Source organism: Protomyctophum parallelum, assembly GCF_964188405.1.
Source record: "Protomyctophum parallelum genome assembly, chromosome: 1".
NCBI lineage: Eukaryota > Metazoa > Chordata > Actinopteri > Myctophiformes > Myctophidae > Protomyctophum > Protomyctophum parallelum.
Window position 1 is genome coordinate 77,850,779 of NC_139697.1, and position 25,316 is coordinate 77,876,094.

The window sequence follows — 25,316 nt, forward strand, 5'->3', positions numbered from 1 at the left end:
CTCTTCACATATTAATTCAATTCACAATTTTTTTATTAATGTCTTTAGGGACTTTATAGAGACGTCACCCGTTTTTGTCATTCTTGTCTGTGATGTAATTGTAGTGTTTGCTCGTTGTCCTTTATCTTTTCTGAACCTCCATTTTAAAGTTATTTAGTCTGTTCCAGACTGGATACACAATGTATTATAATTTGTATTCACTTTACTTTAAAATATTGTTCATATCATTTGTGTGTAAATTGAATGCCGTCGGCCTGGTATTCACAAGCCAACAGGCATTTATATACAGGCACGTGACAAATGGAAGGAAAACTTGAATACATGAGTTGAGAAACATAACAAAGGCATCTGCTTCCATAAAGGTGTACAGAACTGTGTCATTTATAAAAAGAAATGCTGAGCAGGCCCAGTTGGCCTCGATTTTAGATGAAGATGCCAAGATGTCGAGTAATAATGTGAGAAAAATACAGAATAACTTCCTTGGGTAAGTGAGAATGTTAATGCAGGATGTGGCCAGACTGTCAGCAACAACAGTCTGTTGACAGAAAACAGTGTTGTTTTCGTCGACTAAAACTAAGACGAAAAATGTTCGTCGACTACCTTTTTTTCACTGACGAAAACTAAATGGAATCTAAATGAAAACTAAGCTATGGTGACTAGAACTGAGACTAAATATACTGACAATTAGACAAATATACTGAAAAAATAGCAAATCTACAAGCTCACAACGCGTCGTGCTGCGACGCGTTGTGAGCTTGTGGATCTGCAATTTTCAGCAAGTGTAAAATCAGTCATTACGACGGCATCAAGGCCTGCCAAAATACAATTTAGTCGACTAAAACTAGACTAACACTAAAACATCCCAGGTGACTAAAATGTGACTAAGACTAAATGAAAACAATTCAAGAGACTACAACTAAAACTAAAATCTAAATTTGCTTCCAAAAACAACACTGGTTGACAACTACTGCAACTACAGGCCTAGAGAAGGATGCAGTAGGGTTTCAGTGAATAAACCCCTCCTTACAGAACTGGGAGCAGTAAGAGATAAGTAACTCTAATGAAGGACAAAGATTTTCAATTGAGTCCAGTGAGGTGACTTATGACTCTAACTGTATGACAAACTGAGCAAAAGTCATGGCAAAAGATAGAAAACTCCAATCATGGACAAGGAGTTTCAATCGAATCAAGTGATGTGTTACTCATAAGTCTGTACGACTTAGGGCGCAAGAAAACGCCTAGGGCAGGTGTCTTTTCCTGGTTTTTAGACAGCTGGTGGATAGAAATGACGCTCACACGCAGTTTCAACTTGTAGCATCGGCAAAGCGTTTCCTTTTTTTGCTGACACTACAAGTTGAAGCCACGTGCGAGCGTCATTTCCATCCACCAGCTGTTTATAAACCCGGAAGAGACACCTGCTCTAGGCGTTTTCTGACGCGAGGTGTGCCTGTGCTCAAACCGTTGAAAAGTTATAGCAAAAAACAGGAACTATCAAATATCGACCAATCAGAAGAGGGGACAGGGCTACACCAATGAAGGTTAAGAACTCTGAACCAAGTCAAATGACACCACCCACAAGTCTGTACAGCAAACCGTTGAAAAGCAAAAAATAGGAACTATCAAATATTGACCAATCAGAAGAGGGGTTGGGGCTAAGTTACACCAATGAAGGTGTCCTCCGAACCAAGTCCAATGACACCACCCCTAGCCTCGGTCCCAGCCTTATTCATCTGCGAAGAGAAAAGCCTGGTCACAACCTAAGGTCGCATTCTCACCTAATACTTCGGTAGACTCGATAGGAATGGGCGGGAGAATTCTTGCAGATTCTTGCATATTTAATTTGCTGCGGTTTGCCTTCACACTGCGCTGTCATCCGCAGCAATTGGAAATGCAGCAGAGAACTTTATCAATGTGTTCAATTCATAAACTACACAGTCAGTGAAATCTATGGTGTTAAAATGATGCTTCTAATAGTCAGGACTTGAGGATAACGTGGATGCATTAGCCGTCGGGACTGGACTGACTGTGTGTGTGTGTGTGTGTGTGACACACAACTTGGCCTGTTGTAGCGCCACCATGAGGCTGATTTGAAAACTGTCAAGTGGAATTTCTTCCTCAACCTAGTGGGAATATGCATGCACAGTTTCACCGCAATCGGATGCTGCGTTGAGGCGATTTGTACAAAACGGGTACAAAGCGGGCTAGTCTTGATCACATGACTATGGAGAGCATGTGTACCGATTTGCCTGATATTTTGATACAATCTGAAGGAGTAATATTAGAAAATGTGTTTTACATATGTCTGCCTCCCGGTGGCGCTATAAAGAGCAGATGTGAAAATTGCAGGCAAAGGTTTTTCCTTGGCCTCTAGGGAGTGTGCATACAAAGTTTTACACAGATCCGTGCAGTTGGAGGTAAAAACACTAATCAGCCAGTTATAGCGCCACCATGAGGCTGAGTTGAAAATGTTCAAGTGGCATTTCTCCTCGGCATAGTGGGAATGTGCGTACACAATTTCATAGAATTCACACTGTTTCATGATTTGCTGTATTTTGTTTGAAACTGAGCACTCCTGCTTTGGAGGCCAAGCTTAACCAATCAGGATGGAGTCTGAAAAACCTGAAAGACCCGTTTCGTTGAATGGCTCTAGAGAGACTGTGTACCAATTTGCGTGATGTTTGACCAAAAAAATGTTTTGCACGAAGTGGCCTCCTGGTGGCGCTACAAGAGGCCAATGTGAAAATCTTGGGGCAAAGGTTCAGCTGTGGCATTCAGGGAGTGTGTGTGCAGAGTGTGGCTGCGATCAAGCCAACGGTGCCGGAGATTAGCTGTCCACAGACGAACGGACGGACACACACACACGGACGGACGGACAGACGAACGGAGTGCAAAACATACTCTCGCCCCATGCCTTCGGCCTGGTGGAGACAATAATAGGCTGCTAATAATAATAATTATAATTTTTATTCAATAGGGCTTCGCACTACCGTACAGTGCTCGGGCCCTAATTAAGAGTTCAGTGGGTGCAAATACCATAGGCACTGGGCTACAGAGATGTGGAAAAGGTCATGTGGTCATAGATGAGTCATGTTTCACTATATTCTGCACAAGTGGGCATGTGGCCTGTACACCACGAGCATCCTGATCTAAATTCAATGAATGGGCATGAACACCAGAGAAAACAATTGGTAACAATTTACCTAGCATGCCGACTGGCGACTGCTTTGAAAACCAATGATGTTACCATATGAACGAATGCCCTAAACTAAAGTATTTGCATTGCATGGTTCTGTGATGCTGACTGTTATTTATTTACTTTTACATTTCTGAAGAATTGTTTACACCCGGTTTTAGATCATTCACTGAATTTAGTTTCCAGGCCAGCAGAGCAGACGTATGAGTAGGCAGAAATCTCCGATTGTCATGGCTACATGAGACAACGTTTAGGGGTTGATAACGTTTCCATTCATATAGGCCCTATATGAATGCCCTAGGGCATGAGGGGTCATGGATGGTTTGATAAATATGAAGATAATTTGAATCGCATGCGCATTCACCAGATTTCAACCCAATTGAACACCTGATATAGGACTGATGTATTAGATAGACGGTGCTCTCATCTCCACCACAATCTTCAAGACATCAAATGAGGGAACATCTTTATGTTAGAGTGGTGTTCCTTCCCTCCAATAGAGTTCCAGAGACTACATTCTATGCCAGGGGCCTTGAAGCTGTTCTCGCAGCTTGTGGTGGACCAACACCTTACTAAGCCTCCTTATGTTGGTATTTCCTTTCATGTGTGATCCGTCTGTAGATTCACACCTGGCATCAATTAGGAAGAAAGAAGCAAAAACATGAGCATGTCCGCTCCTTTTTATAATCTCATATGCAACTTGTAAAATAGCTACTGGAGTGAGTAGGATCTTAAGTTTCATACATTTTGATCATGCGGTTTATGTATTTTATATTATTCGGATAGTAATGTGTTTACAGTGTGTTTAGATCAATTGTGCTAAACATTAATGATTTACAGTGTAAAGCCTATATTAGTGTAAATGTTACACTAATATAGGCTACAGAAGCACGCGTGCAGAGAGTGAGAGTTTAAACACAAGCAAGAATAATGATTGTCACAAAGATTTAGATGCATTTATTTATTTTACCCTGAACGAGACATCTAAGACTAAGTAGCCTGTATATTTTTGAAAAGAGGAGAATGTTGAGATTAATTGGGCGATGTTTCATCATTCTTTCTGACCTTGCAGAAGTCAATGTGACGTGTATCTTTCACGAAGATTGCGTCCTGCCGTGCAGCTTCCGACCGCCAGGCGCCGTGGTCATCCACTGGTACAAGCAGCAGGTCCCGGTCCACAGCTACTACTACAACAAAGACCAGTTTGGACTGCAAAACAAGCATTTCAGCGGAAGAACCTGCTTGTTCAACTCGCAGATTTCAACTAATGGAAACGCTTCCCTCCACCTCAGGAGGGTCAAAGTTCAAGATAAGGGCAGGTACAAATGTTACACCAGCACGAGAAAGGGCAACCACGAGAGCTTTGTTAACCTGGAAGTGAAAGGTCCGTAAAACAGTTATTTTGTCTCTCTTTGTGTTTGTTTTGTTAACCAAATGTAATATAATAATAATAAACCCATGAGTGTGTACACATGGAACCAACACAGAGTTGCAGAGTCCATTCCAAATATCCATAATTTACTGGTGAGCTCACCCTGGGAAACCTCCTCCTCAAGGTCATGGACCAGTCACCCCTGTAGTGTACTGTGCGTGTGCACCACTGAAAATGGGAGACGTGATGACACAGAACCAACGTTACTATACTGCCCCCTGGTGGTTGCTCCATGAGAAAAGTCTTCAGAAGAAGTGGGGAAAAAAATAAAACATTGAACATTCCTCTTCCATTCTAAATTGTAATCACATGGAGGTTATAGGTTCTATTTGCAATTAGCTTTGTTGTAGATTAGATTTCCACAGCAGCTATTCATGGGAACATCTGTCTAAGAGGAGATTGTCAGGAATAAACAGCATGGTTGTTTACAGCCTGGGACATTTTCTGTTGACAAAAGATCCAGTTTGATTTCAGTTGGCCTTGGTCATATAGTTTAATTTTGGTCATTATCTACAATTGCAACATTGGTTTATCTTTTTGACCTTAACTTCTTCCCTATTTTGGGTACAGTTTCCAATGCAGTAGGCCTAAGGGTTTTTCTTTGTAACAGATTTTCCCCACTCTTTTTTATAATGGCCATGGTTGCACAAATAACGATCACCAAACTAGCCATTTTATTTTGTGAGAATGATTCTTCAGGTTCCTATCTATGGTTCTAGAGAACCTTTTTTTTGTTTTGTTTTTCCAAAAGTTTTTGTTTCTTTGAGGTATCTTTAACAACTTAAACCGTAGCATCCCAATAATGTCTTAGGCAAACATTCAAGGAAGATGAAGGGTTTAAGTGGTTAAAGGTTCTTTAAAAATAACCTTCTGAATGGTTCTTTATTAAACCAACAATTGTTCTTATGTCTGCACTAGCCATTTCAGTTCCAGTTGGCACCTGTTTCATTATGTCAACTCTGATTTATACATGTTGTGAGCTTGTAGATCAGCTATTTTCGGCATGAGGCCCAGACATACAACGTGTTATAAATTAAGCATTAAATTGGCCTCTCCGGCCTTGTCCACACCATAATTGTTTTCATGTCAATTATCTGTTAAGAAGACTGGCGTGTGACATTAAGCCATGTTTATATTTAGTTCTTTTTTTTTCTGTGTCATTTTTCAGCTCTTATCCAGTCAGTTCACATTGAGATGACAGACAAGATGATCACCTGCTCCTCTCACAACATCTACCCTGTCCCTCAGGTGGCATGGGCCACAGACCCTCCATCGGCCCTAGACGCGCTACAGAACTTCACCACCGTCAAGACCCCTGACATCAGGGGCCTTTTCACTGTCAAGAGCACGCTGAGGATGCTGGGTAATTCCTCGGACCACGCCTACTTCTGCTCTTTCGTCTCAGCTGACAAAGTCCAGGTTTGGACTGCCTCCCGGAAAAACCAAGGTGACCGTTGACGGCAAAACTATTTAAAGCCGAAAGGTGTACATTTTCCAGGGATTCCAACCCAGTTTTCTCGAATGCGAGAAGAACACATTGTCTCTGGCTCTAGCCAAGGCAGTGCCTACTTGGCCAGTGGAAATATAGGGCTTATGAGCTTCAGGCAGTGCTACTTTGTCAACCAGTACTTGTCCTACCTGACACCAGGGCTTTAGTTTCTCAATGGAAGAGCAGGAAAGCCACCGCCAACCACTGCAGATGCATGTGCTACAGTAGCCTAGTTATCGTCTTTTTGTAAAGTAAAGTAGCAGATCAACAAGCTCAATCTACTATTTTTGATACTTTTGAAATTTAATCCTGGACATAAGGTTTCCACTCGACAGAGACGTTATATACAGTAGTATTATTTATTATTTTCTACCTCAGTGGTTATCAAACCTTTTTATGTCAAGTAGTCTACCCCCACATTGTATGTATTTGGCTACTTACCTCCATCTGAAAAAATTTCAGTTTTTCTGAGCTTGTAGATTGGGCTGCTTTCAAATTGCCAATGTATAATAGGGTTGAAGTGGTTAAACTGTATTAAGTTATTTACACATTTAGCTGCATGGGGACCTCCTGGAACCCCCTCGTGATGTGCATTATTATCCCCCACAGAGGACATGACGGAGGAAGAGGGACGTGCGTTCTCCATCCCGTGCATCGCTCCGCACAATCTCCACAATTTCTCCCTTACCTGGACGTTCACCAGCTCCAGTCAGCCCGCCGCGTTCACCACGGTGATCCGCTACGACAGCCGGACCAGACTGACCTTTAACCTCTGGGACGGCGAGGCGGGTCTGGAGGACCAGGACGCGGTGCTGGTGGGAAACGGATCTCTCCTGCTCCTGCAGCCAGAGAGCCAGGAGCACACGGGGACATACACCTGCACCTTCTCCGGCCTCCAGAGTAGACATACGGTCCAAACCAAGGTCAACGTCACCGTCGCCCCCGTTAGTGAGTGCAAGCTTGCTCCATTTGTCCCATAGGGGTTATAATAATATGATGATTACACTATATGGTCCAATATTCTAGATTTAGATTCTGATATTAACATTTCAATGAGACGTTGATTGGAATTTGGTTTGGTGCGAGCTCGGGAGACAAAACAATACAATACAAATACGCAACAGTATGTGTATATTTTGTATGTGTGTAAAGTAGGCTATACCACCCAAGAAACCCCCACAAGTTATACATCATTTCAAAAAGCCGTTTTCCCAGGGTATTCCCTTGTATGTTGATCCGCCACTGCCAGGATCATAGTGGAGGCTATAGGGATTAGTCCATATTATGTTTCAGAGCTTTCTGAGTTTTATTTATATTTGCCTTAAAAAAATACAGCCTCTCTGAACATCTCTCAGCATGGCAAAGTGTTTAGTTTCAAAACATCGGTCCAAGAAAAGAGTTTGTGATTCCATGCAGCATGCCATGCACTGCATGCAGCATGCATATCCCTCACCAATCATGTGATTGGTGAGGGAGTGCTTCTCAACCTTAAATGTTCAAGGACCCACATAACTTGGTGTATGCAGTCTGTACACTCACACAGAGATATAGAGCTGTAAGGGTCCATGTGGAACCCCCTCCTAAAGGTTCTTGGACCCCACTTTAAGAACCACTGAATGGAGGATCCAGTATGCATGCTCTCTCACAGTCCAATTATAAGAAAATCAGTACACGAATGAACACATAATATAGGCACTCACAACACAATGCAAAGTGGACATCCTAACAGTTGTCACTTCCACTTCTTATTAACCACATCTTAAACCTCTATACTACTAGTAGTTGACTGGAGGGCTCTGGTATGGTCTTCTAGGAAAATTCAATCTACAAGCTCACAGCACAGCATTTTGTGAGCCTGTTTATTGGCTGTTTTAACAGAATATTTGCACCAGAATAGGGACACTAGGTTTCATGTGGTAGTATAACATGCATTAAGGAGTCACGTTGAGATGCGTATTGTATAGGTGTAGATCGAATTTGTCGCCTATAGTGAGTAGTGACATGCCCAAAATAGGACACCAGGGTGACAATGGTTAGCCAATAGACTTTAGAGTGCTTTTCTCATGGATAAAAACTCACATTAATATGCAGGAATAAACAATTGTATGAACAACATGAAGGATTTCTGGAATCATCATGGAATAATCACATGATTCCAGAAATACTGTGTGGGGAAATTGTTATCCCTGTACTGTACATGTTTGCTTGTGACATTGGTGATCTGGAAAGCCTATCTGAGTTTGAACTAAATGCCCAAAGAATTACTTTAACTTCAAACATTATGTCCCACTGACAGGTGTGGCTGATGAAAGAGTGGAGAGGTCATGGTGGTGTACAGCAGCATCTGCAACATTCTTCACGTTCACCATCTTTGTGGTGCTCTCTCAGTGTCTGAGACTTCGAGGTACGTACAGTACGTAGTGTAAATGATTAAAGGTTTGCGATGTGAGTAGAGCCAGGTCGATATACTATTGGTTTGGCTGATATATTGATCATTATTAGTTGATGTTTTGTAAGACATACTGTATATGGCAATGAATGCCAATTATACAGCCGATGTGTCCTGATTGTTAACCACTTTCAACCTGGCATCCCTATTTTCGGCATGAAAACATTTTCAAAGGTTTTTCAAACAATAGCAGACCTAGAAGTTTTTGAATAGGGCTTAAATGGTTAAATAAAAGCTTATTCTTCTTGGTTGTTTTTGTGCAGTAGAAGTTAAATGTTCTCGAATGCAAACATATCTAGGCTTTTCAAATTCATTAGAAACATTAGCAGTTTTTGACAAAATATTGGTCAAAACATTGGTAATACGTGGTATAAGACTCTCTAAAAAATCGGACCCATAAATTTGGCATTGGTCGGGCTCTAGCGTTGAGATTCCCCCAAAACATATTTTGCCACTAAAATGTCTATTTCTGTCTTCCACATACAGCACCAGGGACAAGGGGTCTGTCACACAGGCACAATGGGACAGGGCTGAATGATGGTGGGCATCATGAACATTTAAACCTCACAGTTTCATACGTAACCAGACCATATGCAGTCGTCAAGGACGCTATACCACAACCGGAACCTCACCTACAAGGTGAACTTGAAGGTGATATACCAAAAATAGAACCAAATTCTACATATATGGAACACGCTGAGGAGAGTGCAGGACCACCTAAGGCAGGCAATTGTAGTCTTCATACCGAAAGTGAAGAGAGTGGTGAAGTTAGGCATCACATGCGTTGTGCCCAAGACCTTGACTTAACAGGACTAGCATCTACCCTGGAAGGGGACATGGTGGAACAACAAACAGAGGATGATGGAACAAGAACTGATCTTCTTCCACAGCAAGATGCCCAAACATAGCGACAAGCTAGTATGGAACTGAGAGAGGGAGAGCATGCATGCATAGAGCCAGCCTTACTAAACATCAAGAAACTGATGTCTGATCCTGCTGTCTTGGGACCTATTAAGCAGCCCAGAAAGCCAGTTGCATCACCATTAAATGGCGAAAGAGACGTCATGACACTGCTGGCAAGCAATAGCTCAACTTTGTACTAATCACCAGAGAGTATAAATTACACTGTATTAGCCAAGAAATAGGCCTCAATATATAGACAGAAGAGTTTTCAGGATTTAACAGCATTATTGTGTACATTTGAACTTTAGCCTTGCAGTGTAGAAAGTGTAGAACGTGTCGCATAATTCTGAATTAAAACCTCTAATTGAAAAAAGAGCCTTTGCACATGTCATTACTGATTTCCGTTTCTGAACACCCTCATGCTTATTCTTTTATTGTCTAATGACCCAGTCAACCCAGAGTGCATTTTCACCTAGTTGGCAAGTTGTGTCCTGAAAGATGTATTCTAATACCCATGAATTACAATCACGTCCAGTTTTAGTTTTGTGATACAAAATAAAACACATTGATGTTGAGTAAAAATGTTTTCCTGGGTCCTGGACCCTAGCAGAGAAATAGTTTGATTTAACCCATATGGCTTTGCCTTTGGTCCTAATCTCCTGTTATCTTAGTTGAAAGCAAACAAACACTGTGAAGGGATGACTTCCTGGCTATGGTTCCCCATGCATCAATCCTTACTGCTGGCTTGCGCTGGGGTCTCTGGTGATTGGGCGAGGCACTTGTCAGATTGAAACTCCTCATGCTGGGCTGTGACTCAGACCTTCCAGGAGTTGATCGTACACCCACTCCCGCCTGAATTTGACACCCATTTTCTCATCCATCAAGGCCCTTTCCTCACAGGCCTCAGCTTTGCAAAAACACAGCAGAAAAGTGGTCTGTGCAGTTTCAAATGTTTTTGTCTATGCGGTTCCTCGTGTGATTTACACTTCCATTGCTTTAATTCCACACCACCCCTCCAAACAGTCTGTGAAATCACATTCCAGCACACAACTACGATTAATAATGACTGTAATAGTCTTTTGCAAGGAGTAGAGCTTAATTTGTGTCTAATCACACTGTATATATGTAAGTGTACGCTTTTTCCCATCTCACGATGCGTGTGTGAGTGAGCGTATGTGTGTGTGTGTGTGCATGTGTGCATTCTCAGTTGCTCACCCATATGTGACCGTATAACAAAGACCCCAGAGCCCATGTCTGGAAGTAATCAGCTGGTCTAGGCAAAGTTCCAGAGCCCCCCCTCCCTATGACGCAATTGGAGTCTTCACTTCAGTATGTAAGGGGAATTTCATTTGTGTTTTAAGGTTCGGCTCCAGCCTTTTCCAAACTAGGTTCCATTAATTCAGCGTCCATTCCTTAAATCCTCCATTTAGTTTTTAATACTTCAATTAATTTTTTTAATTCAACTTGTACTGTAGGCCTACTTCAAAGGATGCAGTGTCAATTACATTTTCCCTTCCAAGATACTCAAAACAAGAAACATGACTTGTCACTGCATGCAAGGACAAGTCATAACGGAATACTATAAAGAACATTGCTTACAGCATCACTTTTGAGGATGAAAACAATACCATTTTATTATCTAACATTAACCCATGAATTCCAGTTACTGTTACAGTAGCCTCTTTCAGACATAGAGGGTAAACGCTTCATTGCATGAGCACACAAAGAATGAGATTGACAGACAAATAGTTTTATCTATGAGGCAGTGCATGGTTACATGTTATAGGCCTATGTTTTTTTTTCATCTTGATATCCGGTATAGATACATAGATATTTATTGATCCCACAGGGGAAATGTAGTTGTCATGGCAGTTTGCCTAGTTTAGGTTTAGGTGAATTTGGGCTTGTTTATGATGTCATGGTACAATAGGTCCACATCACAATCCTTGCTTTTAATCAAATTTGGACACTATTGCAAATAATTATCTCCTATAATGAACATAGGACGCTATTTGAGCATGAACTGTATGCATGGGAAATGTGTGTGAGAGATTGTTTTCTCATGTTTTAAGATCACCTGACACCCCATCACCGTTTTGTTTAGGTGCATATCCTGTGCCTGCCCCCCAAAGAATGCATCAATAATTGTGAATCTATAGTCTAGACCACTGCACTGATTGTTGTTGGGCTGGGGTTCTGTTCCAGGCCAGGGGTCCCCAGCAAAGCAACTCACAAAATATAGGCTATTCAAATGGCGAAATGAGGGCCCCCGGCCAAATATGATTGGGGGATTCTTGACATAAACATTTAGAGAACCACACCACTGAGTGCTAAAGATCTGAGTGTTGGAATTTAGAGAGAGAGAGGGAGGAAGAGGGGGGTGAGAGAGAGAGAGAGAGAGAGAGAGAGACGGAGGAAGAGGGGGGTTAGAGAGAGAGAGAGAGACGGAGGAAGAGGGGGGGTGAGAGAGAGAGAGAGACGGAGGAAGAGGGGGGGTGAGAGAGAGAGACGGAGGGAGAGGGGGGGTGTGAGAGAGAGACGGAGGGAGAGGGGGGGTGAGAGAGAGAGAGAGACGGAGGGAGAGGGGGGGTGAGAGAGCGAGAGAGAGACGGAGGAAGAGGGGGGGTGAGAGAGAGAGAGAGAGACGGAGGAAGAGGGGGGGGGGGTGAGAGAGAGAGAGACGGGGGAGAGGGGGGGGGTGAGAGAAGAGAGACGGAGGGAGAAGGGGGGTGAGATGAGGGGCTGCTCTGGGGGAATGAGGAGGAGTGTCTCCTTCCTCGGAGCACAGTGACTGAAGGTAGGAGGATAGCGTTTCATCTCGCTTCTTTTGTCATGCTAATTCTCGGGATTATTCCATGTTTCCATAACGAGAAAGAAGTTAAGATTCGCCTGCGTTCATCATCAGTTTGCATGGGAAAGAGAAGACAGAGGTTAGTGGGACTCCTGCACTCCAACTCCGCTCACGTCAGTCTCAGTAAAGTTTGTTCAGATAATGAAGGCTCTTCTCTCCGCAGACCAGACGGTGATGCCCCGTCCCGTCCTCTGAGCGCTCTTTCTTCAGCTAAATGGCATGACTTGAAGGTTTTTAATTAGTCGACGTTTATTTAAGTCATTTATAGTTTCAAAATAGGCTGCGCTATTCATATTTAAATTAGCTCTGCTCTGGTCCATACTTTAATTCCGTTAGAGCTATGGACCAGAGCTATATTTAAATTAACTTGGTCAACGGTAGGCAGCCTATTAAAGTTTTAGAAGCTACGATTTGCGAAGATTACTAAACAAATAGGCTAGTGTTTAGAAAAACCTAACCTTAGTTGGAATGCCAACAAATTTCGATGTTGTTTCCTTAGAAATCAATTGGCCGTGGACACTGCACAGAGCATAGTCTGAAGTCTCAGCATAATAGGCCTAGCTATGATGCAAGTTATCTGAAATTGTTTATTCAGCCTTGTGACTCAACATGCGTGTGGAGCATCTCTCACGTGCATGCATGCGCTTTTATCCGGCGTGCGTACGTGTGTGTGTGTGTGTGTGTGTGTGTGTGTGTGTGTGTGTGTGTGTGTGTGTGTGTGTGCGTGCGTGCGTGCGTGCGTGTGCTAGCCCCGCAGGAGGGGTCATGTTAAGCCTTAATTGACCCGTATCCCTATTAACAGTTTAAGGATCACTTGAAGTCTAAGACAAGTTGAATGTTCATTATAAGATGCTCACACACAGAGGAGATTGTGCGCACAAACTATAGGCCTATGCCTGTATTTAGACCAGGTGGACATCAGGGCATCTAGGCAAGAATCAAGGAGAAGATAAAACCGATGCATTGCACAGTTTGAAGCTCCAGAAAAGAGTGGTGGAAAAAGTACTCGCATGTTGTTGTTTTTTTGTGCCTAAAATTGGAAACACAGTAAAGTAGAAATTGTGTAGCCTACTTAAGTAGGCCTACAGTACTTGAGTAAATGTACTTAGTTGCTTTACTTTTACCAGTGACATCTTCATAGGCAGTTTTGGTAATTTCAAGCGTTCATAATTGTAGATTTTGATGCCTAGCTTTGAGGATTTCCACATTGTGTTAACACAAACATTGAATGCCATTGACAATGAATGACCAGCTTTTGACACAAACATTGACACAAACATTGTATAAACACAAGTGTTGAAGACAAAGGTGAGGACACACATTGTGCTTGGCCGGAATGAGATGGTGTATGATCAGAGGCATCAGGTTCTTATAACTGCCAAAGCTGCTAAACTTGAACCTGAACTTGGCACCTTTCATAGTTAAATGGTGTGCCATGGGTACTACCTGTCTTTTGTCAAAGACAGACACATTATCAACACACAACAGTAGTTTATTTCAATGCAAAGCAATACACATGCATGTCGGCTATCTGAGTGTCTGTCTGTTGCGAAAGCGCCTCGCTGCCTCCCTCCCGTGATGCGTGCGTGGTGTGTGTGTGTGTGTGTGTGTGTGTGTGTGTGTGTGTGTGTGTGTGTGTGTGTGTGTGTGTGTGTGTGTGTGTGTGTGTGTGTGTGTGTGTGTGTGTGTGTGTGTGTGTGTGTGTGTGTGTGTGTGGGGGGGGGGGGGTTACCAAGGGTACCTGAGCAATCTTGAACCCATAACCTGACTCCTCTGTGTATGATGATAAGAGCGCCCCTCACTTCACACAGGTGTGGTTTATATTAATGCAAGAACAATGGCTTCTATTTCAGCATAATTTTCAGGGAGAGAACATTGCTATTAGATTGGCATCCTTATTGATGATGATGTCATTGGTAGGCAAGTTTCTGAACTGTGACAACTGCCCATAAAGCCCACCAAATTAAGGGTTACCCTGGTAATACCACAGTTAATTAGTGCACAACTGGTTCCAGAGGGTCCCCAGCTAAATTATTGATTGATTGGTAACCAAATGTCAAGAGTGTACAAAAGTATCCATTTGTACTCTCTGAGTTATGGCTGTCCGTAGCCTGATACATACCAGCCTGGGGGTCCTTGATATGTAAAAGTTTGAGAACCACTTTTTATCCGAGCATAAGATGTAATGACAAATCAACAAATTAAATCCAATGAATGAAAGTCCCCATAAGTGTAACTGAACAAACAGTGAGCATTAGTTTGCATGCAAAAAAACTCCACTGACTTTAATGTCCCGCAGGCCCAGTCTGTGTGATGCAGTATAAGGCTCTCGCCAGCTCCTGACGCTAGGCCGGCCTCTTCAAGTGTGTGGAGAGTGAAGAGTGAGCTCATGCTGATTGATTGTGGCCTGTAGCCGACGGTGTAAAAGGATACTCTACTTCCTGTAGGTCCGCTCGCTCCAGCCGGCGAGAGGAAACCTTGGATCAGAGTCAGACCCTCCGTCTGTGCTGTCTCTGTCTGACTCCGTCTGACTCTGTCTGTCTGTCTGTCTGTCTGTCTGTCTGTCTGTCTGTCTGTCTGTCTCTCTCTCTCTCTCTGTGTGCGTGCACCCATTATGCCTGTGGTTTGAGCTGTTATGTGTGACTTTTGAAGTCACTCCACTCACACTGTCTCATTGGAGCCAACAGTAACATTAGTAATTTGGCCTTCCCATTGTCTATTTAGTTTAGTGCTTAGTTTGGTTATTTGCACAATGGTACGATATAAATTACAAAATATAAAATGATAAAATAACATCGACAGACTACAATGATAACAAAAACATCTTGTACCCGATTACAAGTAGATTATTTAAACTTTCTTAGGTGACATGAAAAAAGAAAGGAACACCCCAGGGTTCATAGAATAAACATATTATCTCACCGCAAAATAACATGAAAAGAACAAAGTGAACTATGGCCTGTGGGTTTTGAACGGGTGGGGGTATGAAATTGAGTTGAAGTTTGCATGCTTTAGTATTGCATTGCATATTTGCATTGCATTCCATTGCTGTACATCACAGTATGATGCGATAGTGGTGACTGTTGACGATCACACTACTTGTTGAGATACTGTACATTCATATCTGGGATCAGGTCAGCCCAGTACAACCACAACTTACCGGCTAATGTTAAGAGCATCTCCACTCGGTCAAGAGCGTGGTGGTGGGGGGAGAGAGGTTTTCATCCTTCATTCCTCTCTCTCCATCTCTCTGTCTCTGTGTCTCTCTCCCGCTCTCTCTCCTTTCCTGCCTGACACACCACAAGGTCTGTCAGGCACTCAGTCACGCAGTCTGTCACACAGTCACTTGACTCACTTCACTAGAGTCAATTACAGTATCACAGTTCATGGCCCTCTTCAGGTCCTCATACTGTAAGCAGTGGCACGCTGATTAGAATCAGGACTAAGACAAGAAGAAATGCAAGAAATGCATTATTATTATTATTGGCATGACATGGAGACAAACTAATGTTAACATGATGTGGAGACTGCCTGTTTGTGCCTCCTGGGTTCCTCCTTATTGCTACTTTGCTAAAATGTATTTATTTATATGTAATTTAAGCAAGAAAGAAATCGAAAGTGGAAGATAAAACACTGGAGAATTGTTATCTTGAGCTTGATCAGTAAACTGCTGTGTCACACACTGAAATCATGGGTATTCATAGACCAGTGCTGTGTCACACACTGAAATCATGGGTATTCATAGACCACTGGTAAAAAGGCAGACATTAGAATACAGCTGCGAAAACATTGCAGTCAGTCTCCTAAACAGGGTGACGACAATAACAATATCAAAAGTAGTTAAAAAAAATCTGACCCGTCTGAACTGAGTGCGTGCATGCATGCATGCAAGAATGCTTGTGTGGTTCAGATTCATTGATTTGACTGCCAGAACTTCTAACAGAGTTTATTTATTTTATTTCTTTTTTAGTAGCACACCACAATGTACTTAAATGTCGCAAGCCGCTATTCCGGCATTGATTGTATGTGTATTTCTTTCTACAGATTTCTCCCTGTGTCCTTTCCTTCTGGTAAACCAAAGTAATACTGAAGGAGGCCAGTCAGCCGAGGAGCATGTTTCCCCAGAAGAGTCCCATCGCCACTTTGGGCTATGGTTCAGGTAGGATGAATTCACTTTGGGCTATGGTTCAGGTAGGATGAATTCACTTTGGGCTATGGTTCAGGTAGGATGAATTCACTTTGGGCTATGGTTCAGGTATAGGATGAATTCACTTTGGGCTATGGTTCAGGTATAGGATACATTCACTTTGGGCTATGGTTCAGGTATAGGATGAATTCACTTTGGGCTATGGTTCAGGTATAGGATGAATTCACTTTGGGCTATGGTTCAGGTAGGATGAATTCACTTTGGGCTATGGTTCAGGTATAGGATGAATTCACTTTGGGCTATGGTTCAGGTAGGATGAATTCACTTTGGGCTATGGTTCAGGTAGGATGAATTCACTTTGGGCTATGGTTCAGGTAGGATGAATTCAATGACCAGTCGCTGTTTCCCCGCTACGTTTGACCTGACCATTCACTGAGGCCCTCTATAGTCTATACTTAACTATACTTACTTACGGACCTGAGTTGCACTGTACGTTTTTCAATCTACACTACAAATAATCTCCTCATCAAAAATAGCTAATCTATAAACCCAGCCAGGACCGTCAGGACGCCTCGCAACCCAACACATCGTGAGCTTGTAGATCTGCTATGTTGACAAATGCCCCCTCCCCTAGAATAGGGATGCTGGGGTTGAAGTGGTTAAGAATCACAGAATATGGAACACACATGGACTGCTCATCAGGTAATAGTCAAAAGTGACCTTCCCCACCACCACCTGGCCTATTTTGCCTTTGAGGAAATAACAGCTGTAAAACAGCTGTTGTTTCAAGATAATCATGCTTCTAAAAGGAAGTCTGGAGTCACATGGATGGATTACTCTTTTTTTTAAGTCTATTGTTTTCATTCATTTTAAAGATACTGCCTGTCACCCAGTGTTGGGCAGTAGCTAGCTACAAGTAGCGAAGCTACATAGCTTAACTACATTTATCAGTAGCTTGATGGTAGCTTCACTCCTTTTGAACCAAGTAGCGTTTTTTGTAGTGTAGCTATTTTTAGACCCAAGTAGTGACGTAGCTTTCAACAAAAGCTATACGTTACAAATTGACTGTTAAATAAAGTTTTGTGGGGGATTTTTTTTTAATTCCAGCGTGTGTAACCTACATTATTGTCTAAGTGAAAGTTTTCATATTGAAAAATGTGATCGCTAACGTGGTTTAGCGACTATAGTACTTTGACAGCTCATTCATCGTAGCTTGTTTACGTCTTGTTTACGTTACGAAGTCAAACGGACTTCTTGTGCAGAAACTGCCCCATCAAAATAAGAGCCACTTGTATTGATTAGTCAACACTAGTTTTATTTCTAAGTCTACCTACAGGACATTAACATCTCATTTAAGTGATTGTCAGCATTCTCTCAATCTGAGTATCCCATCCTCAAATATTCGGTAAAACAGTGCCTATCGAGGCAACAGTCTGTCTTGAGAGACTAGCATTCTCTAGTCTAAATTATGTCTCTCAGCTGGTGTGCAAATGGCTAGGCTGTGGCAATAATAATAATTAAAAAAAAAATAACAAAAAATAACTAAAATCGTTCATTTTTTGGAACCATGAACTTTTGTTCAAAATGTTGAATTATGAACTGAATTAGTTCCTTTAAAACATTTTAACTGTGAACTGAACTATAGTTAATAAAAAAAAGAACTTTCCCAACACTGAACACATGAATCAGCCGGCTCCTGACACCGCAAGGTACATTAATACAAGTAAATGTGAAAAAGTTGACACCAAAAGCCAGACAGAGGGCTTGTTTCCTGTTTTTAATAAACAATCAAACTCAGCATTTTTGCCTGCCTATAGGCTATTTGTTCGGTGGAAACTTGATCATTAAGTTGATAAAAAATATATTTTTTTAAAGTAGTGTCCATGTAGCTAGCTACTTTTGCCATGTAGCTTATAGTGTAGCTTGCTACAATTATCTGGGGATAGCTTCGTTGTAGTTGAGCTATATTTAATAGAGAGTAACTGGTAGTGTAGCTTACTACATTTTCCAAGTAGCTTGCCCATCACTGCATGTCACCAGACTGGAAAAAGTACTATGTGTCTCGAATATGACCGTCAGCATGTTAAAGACATTGGAAATAATCTACAGTAGGACTATGTCTGACCAGGATTCAGGAATGGTTTAAATAATGTGAAAACTGAAAATACAATTCGAAAATGTTCACATGACTGAATGGCTTTGTCCACCACTTCCACTCAGGCTTTTTATATGCAGACCATAGGGTCTTCAACACGGGGTTCCTGACCCCTAGGGGGTCCTCAGAGTTACTACAGGGTCAGGGGGTCTACCAAATCTGTGTGATGGGGAACGTTAGCCAAAAATAGCACATCTACAAATTCGCTTCACGCTATGTTACGCACCTTCGTCTAGGGTGAAGGTAAACAACATAATGTGAGAGGAGACAGGGTTGAAAAAGAACTTTAGTTTATTGTTGTAGCTCTTTTCTTTGTCCACAGAGACAATGGATTCAAATTAATTGTGCTTGTCAGCTTTTCAGTTCACAAATAAGTATTGGCTTCAGGGTGCGGTTTACATAGCAAAAGTATCTATCTAGAAAATAAAGGTTTACCCCTAACTCAATCCCTAACCAAGAACAAAAATACAATACTAAACCCTAACTAACCTAACTAACAGAATTACAATAAAGAGAAAAACAAAAAAGGGACCTAACACCCTTACAAAAGGACAGAAACAAAGATAGAATAATAATAATAACAAACTAGGGTTTTACTCTTAAAGGGAACAAACAGATAACAAAAGGGGCTAAGGAAAAACTTACAGAACAGAACGGAATCGAAGTCAAAGAAACTAAAACAAACAAAAGCAAACAAAAGGGCAGGCAAAGGGTAGAGGACATAGGAACCGAGTCTCTGCTGCAAACTGCTGTCGTCCTCTCAAGAGCAGAAGTTCAACTGAATCTTTATAGGGAACAGCCAACTAGGCACAGCCAACTGGGATTAGGGTGTGGGCGAAGACACCCAATGAGGAAGGAGGGGCAGGTCCGAACATGGACCTGTCAATCTCACAGCCAAGTCTGCATTCAATCATTCACTGCCAGCCATCAGCCTTTCTCACTCTCCAACATACTCCATTCAATACCTTACATGAAACACAGAAAGAAACAAATTATAATACAAGCCATCCACAGGAGACCAACATTTCCATACTGTAAATATTATTCACAGCTCAACTAATTATCATCATAACAATTAACCATCACAACATCAATAACAAATACTCAGAAGGACCATGGTCCGTAACACGCTATTTTTGGAAAGTTGAGGTAGAGGGAAAAGAGCAGACCAACTACAGAGCCAACAGTCAAGTTGACTTCTAAATATTGAGGGTTCATTGTCTGAACATACACAATATGTACACATAGTAACAGAAAAGTAGTCATGTATGAAGCTAATCTATCTATGAAATCCATTAAAAAGTTTAATCTGCAACAAAAATTTATACAATATAGTTGGGGTCCCTGCTTCATCTGTCTAGGCTAGGAGGTTCCCTGATGTCAACGGTAATATCTAATTACAGCACACAGCACAGCCACAGGTAAACTGTCTGACATAATTCCAGGACTCATGACAGGAGTGACATCGCTATCCTCACAATATGGGGTCGGAATCTGCAATTTGTTTGATACGTAGCACTCTGTTTTGTCTTGGCGGACGCACCAGCATTTTTCCATTTTTAGAAGACACTTTTAGCCACTGGCCCAATGTTTGCATTGGACTCAGAACTGTACCAGACTGCATTCTTTTCTGGTTTTTCCCATCTTAGTCAGCACACGCGTCTGCTCCTCTCAGCTTAACTGGTGCTTATTAAGCAAGGTAGCTTTCCCATAACAGGGTTTTGCATGTAACAGTGGCGCACCGCCACTGCAAGATTTGAAGTAGTACTGCCTCAAGATCACATGTGCAAGAGGTAGATGTCTCTACCATGCAGGACACAGGTTCCAACCTCGGGTGGGACAGAAGACAGATTATGCTAATAGGCCTTTATAATTAAAAATAAATAGAAATTAATTAAAAAAAAGAAAAGAAAAGACAAGAAAAGACAAGGTCCTAGTACTTTTTGAGTATTGGCAGATTCTACTTAGTAAAGATGATCTACTATTTAGTCCTGCCCACCCGCGTAGCTATACAATCCATGGCTATATATATCAAAGTCCATCATTGCTTTAAAAAGTTTAAAGACTATAATGTAACCCTGTGTTCTCCAGACTGTGTGAAGATTGAACACAGCTTAGGAGGATCAGTGCTGAGGGGCTCCCGCTCCAAGGCAGAGCTCCAGGAGCTGATGGAGACGCTCCAGCGCAGGAAGAGCGCGCTGGAGGCCAGCCTCAGGGCGGCCGAATGCAGCCGCAACTACCTCAGCGTGCCTTCGCCTGCCGGGCGCCCTCCTCCCACCTCGTCCAGGACCTCCTACTTCGCCAGCAGCAGCGTGCCTCCCTCGCCTCGGCAGGGGGAGCGGCCCCTCAGCCCCAACTGTTTACTCCGGCACCACGCCACGCCTCGCCACCGGTCGCAAGACAGCCTGCTGCTCTCCGCCAATCTAGCGGACGGAGGCTCTTCTCTGCTCTCCTCCTACGGCGACCCGCCTGTTCCACGCTCGCCCCGGGTCAAAAGCGGCGCGGCCAGCATGCCCTCCAGCCCCCGCATGGGACGCAGGGTGTACTCTCAGGGCCGCACGGGGGACCACAGGCAGAGGAAGTACTCCACGGGCTCCCTCAACGGCCTGAGTACCCACAGCCGCTCCCTGCCCCGCCTGAACCGATCGGAGGCCCCTCCGCTCTCGCTGCTCCCGGTACCCGGCCGCCATGCGACGACAGGTGGTCCCCACAGAGGAGAGGGGACGACAGGTGGTCCCCACAGAGGAGAGGGGACGACAGGTGGTCCCCACAGAGGAGAGGGGACGACGGCGTCGGCGGCTGTGTCGCGGCGCAGCCTGTTGTCTCTGGAGCAGCCGCCGGATGTGACGGTGACGGCCAGCATTCCTGGCGCGTCGTCCCGCAGGTAGGCGCTATCACCGTTACACACAGGGGTAATATAATTCCATTTTTGTCATGGACATACAAAATAAGTAGACAATAATATTAACAGAAACACATAAAGAGCTAACACCGAATGACCATAAGATCTGTAACTCTGAGAGTGTTCAAATTTGTACAATTTGTACTCTCAGAGTTAAGGGGCCGGTCCTTGCAAATAAAACATTTGAGAACCACTAGTATTAGTTGGACTCCTAGTGTGCCATATAGTGTCGCAGTTAGTAAGTGTCATACATATTCTGAAGAAGTCTTGACATTCATTAAGTCGGTCTTATAATGTACGTAAAAAATAAAAGTTGCCACGGACACGGACAAGACCAAGTCTTTGCCACGGACACATTTACCCGTGTATGGAGTATGGACATATTGATGCCTACTGATTACATATTGAAGTTGATGATTAATTGTCACACAAATAATTGCGATTAAAGTAGGGAACTTAAATAATAATACATAATCGGGTATAGTATGGGTCCATAAAACATTTATTCAGCTCTTTTGAATGCATTAATTGCATACGCTATTCGGTGATATATTTTCTGCCTATTCGGGCCGAAACCGAATAGGCAGAAAATGCATTTTCTGCCGAATATGTTCTGCAGCCGAATATGCATCACTAGATAAAAGATTTACTTGTGCTTTTTGGTGTTGGAAATTGGAACATATGAATAGAAATGACAATTTCGTTTGTCTTTTAGGTTTCGTAATAAAAAAGTGCACAGGGCAGATATGATAAATCTGAAATTATACAAAGAAATTACTGGCATTTTTTAAAATGTATTTATACTTTAAATAGCTGACTTACAGCGCGCCAAGAAGTCGTAGATCAGCAGGAAAATGTTTCAACACGATTATGACGATTATTACAAAACAATTTGCCATAAGACGATTGTGTAATAATTGTGACACCGCCACCCACCCGCAGGGCCAGCATGTCCTCGCTGAGCTCGCTGGGCTGCGAGGAGGAGGAGGAGGAGGGGTGGAGGGACCCGAGGGGCTCCTCCACCTGCTTGGACCTGGGCCTGGGAGAGAGGAGGCTGTCCTTCGGGAAGGGTGGGCTGGGGCCCGGCCAGAGGGTGGGCAGCATCACCTCGCTGAACGGCAAGGAGGAGCTCAGAGACTACCACCTGCACCAGCGGGACGAGCGGCTCAAGGAGCAAAAAGTGCAAAGACTGGTGAGTTTGTTGTCGTGTTTTATGTGAGGGATGAGCTTAACAGAATCCAAAGGTTTGATTGATTGATTGAAATATTTATTAACAGTTTGCAGAATTACAGTACATTTCAAGCACAAACTCAATACAAAGACTGTTAACTGTGAGTGGACGACCCAATTAAGCATTACACTTGTTTACAACAGGGTCCACCATGTTCAATTCATCAAAACATTTAGAGACGTACAAATAGACACTTCTATATAGTTAAAGAACAGAACAGGAATTCATCATAAAGGAAGCAAAAAGGGAAAAGAAACAGTGATCTGAGTGAGTGAGTGAGTGAGTGCATTATTTGTCTACAACTGCATGGCTTGGTGTCTATTATAGTACCAGTTACACCAGGGTCACCTATAGCAACAACTAAAATGTAAATATGGTTTATTCGTATATTCAACCAGGTTAGTTTAATGGTTGTCTGAAGCTCATTTTAGCTTACATAAAAGTTATTAGTAATCAGAATCAAGTATTATCCATTAGTAGAGGCCCTAGGAAGGGTCCATGACACGTGCACCCTCCTGATTCTTTTCTCTAGTTTGGTTTTTGGCATCCATAGGACCTCTAATATAAAGATTTTGATGATCCCAAGAAAAAAAAGGGTTTTATTACCCCTATGAGGCCTGCAGGATTGCTGGCTAGAATGCCGACGGGTACTGTTATGGCCATACACACAGTCACACACACACACACACACACACACACACACACACACACACACACACACACACACACACACACACACACACACACACATGCACACGAACACACACACACACACACACACACACACACACACACACACACACACACACACACACACACACACACACACACACACACACACTCAAAGTCAAAAGTATTGAGTATCTATTGTGTCACACACATCTATGCTATAGCTGCCTCTCCGTGTCTATCAGGAGTGCCAGCGTCTGGAGACAATCCTGAGCCTGTGTACGGAGCTGGGCCAGGTGAAGAGAGAGGCGGTGGGCTCCTCCATGTCTGACCTGCAGAAGATCAACAAGGAGCTGGAGAAGCTGCAGGTCAGTGGTCTGAAAAAAGTACTTTTTCACTTACAAAATATGATAATAATGTTACACAAAGTCAATAAAACATGAAGGAGATTGCCCAATAACCCTCCAGGGGCTTAAGAAGTGGCATTCTCCGAGAACATCTGTACATTCACAGGACAAAAACGTCATCAACATTGAATAATGCAGATCTACCACAATTAAAAACACACAAAATAACAAGAAAACAGCAATCACAATGAAATCAAAGTCACAAAACAGGTTAAATTGGCAGACCGTAAGGGAAGTATTTGGTGGTTGAGAGAAGTGATTTTAGAACCTTCTTGAATTGAAGATAAGACAACATTTTACTTAAGTAAAAGTATCAATACTGCAATGTGGAAATAGGCCTACTCGGTTACAAGTAAACATCTGGAATTCAATGTACTTGAGTAAAAGTACAGACGTATTGGTATCAAAATGTGCTTTAAGTAGCTTACCAAAAGTAGAAAGTAGCCTACTCATTGCGCAGAATGAAAATCTCACAATGCTCACAATGCAAGTGCATTGTAGGCTTATAGATCGGCTATTTTCAAATGGCTGAAATGTATATAGGGCTGAAGTAGACATAGTGCATGTTTACTTTTAAATAAAAATTACAAAGTAACTAAAGTTTTCAAATAAATGCAGTGGACTAAAGGTACAACATTTGCCTACTTGCCAATGTAGTTATCTTTTGCTTCTCCTATGCTATAACAACATCCATTTGGAAAGAATTGTGGACAAAATCCAACGACAACAAAACATTCTTTAGTTTTGGGTCGGAGAGGCTAATGGGTAGATTTTGAAGGTGCGTTTTACCAATGGAAATACATAAATTGGCCTCGCTCTGCGCACATTCGTATTATGAAAGGCATATCGGCCCGTGTTGAACGCACTGACCCGTGTTGAACGCACACACATTATGGCTTACCGCGGTCCTGAATATTTTAGCATTGTGGGAGTGTCCATATGTTAATTATTTTCGCTTTGCGCAATTTGCTATTAAGCCCCTTGACCTAAAGACACTCAGCGCATAACGATTAGACGTGGGTCTGACCACCTCATAAACGCAAAAAGCACTGTTTGATTTGACACTTGAGCGGCTCTGGGAGGCTGGTAGAGTGTTGCCATGTCTGTTTATTATAAGCGGCTTATTTTTCTGTAAAGTTGCTTTCTGTGTGGTTGTTTTTCTTGTTTCTAAAGTGGTTATTTGGGCTTTTCTCCTAATGTTGTTTAAACCAGTGATCCTCACACAGCACATTCCGATGTCAATGATCCCCAGATGAATGCATTTGCCCAACTAAGGACAGCTAATCCAAAAATTAAATAAAAAGATTACTTTTGAAAATAGCAGATCTATACCAGCTCACAATGCATCACATTCATTCATTAAAACTATGAACTCTGACTGCAGGGGGATATATAATGATCATTATAACAATGTGCAAGAACATATTTAAAAAGAAGGAAGAACTTTATATTTGTGGACAATCAAAATATGTTTTTTTATTTTAATGT

At 42.5% G+C, this 25,316-nt stretch overlaps 1 protein-coding gene across 5 annotated transcripts in view; it reads left to right on the forward strand.

The window, feature by feature from the left end:
• Positions 1-12,239: 12,239 nt before the first annotated feature.
• The window catches only part of phldb2a (pleckstrin homology-like domain, family B, member 2a), a 30,711-nt gene continuing 17,634 nt past the window's right edge, over positions 12,240-25,316 (forward strand). Inside the window, exons 1-6 of one of the 5 annotated variants that reach the window (XM_083781818.1) lie at positions 12,244-12,396; positions 12,481-12,547; positions 16,362-16,476; positions 20,711-21,503; positions 22,464-22,713; positions 23,646-23,789. In XM_083781818.1, the coding sequence (XP_083637944.1) occupies positions 16,431-16,476; positions 20,711-21,503; positions 22,464-22,713; positions 23,646-23,789 (1,233 nt within the window). In that variant the 5' untranslated portion in view covers positions 12,244-12,396; positions 12,481-12,547; positions 16,362-16,430. Of the gene's footprint in view, positions 12,431-12,480; positions 12,548-16,361; positions 16,477-20,710; positions 21,504-22,463; positions 22,714-23,645; positions 23,790-25,316 lie in introns of all 5 variants that reach the window. The other 4 variants (XM_083781820.1, XM_083781819.1, XM_083781817.1 and 1 more) reach the window with 4 other exon arrangements.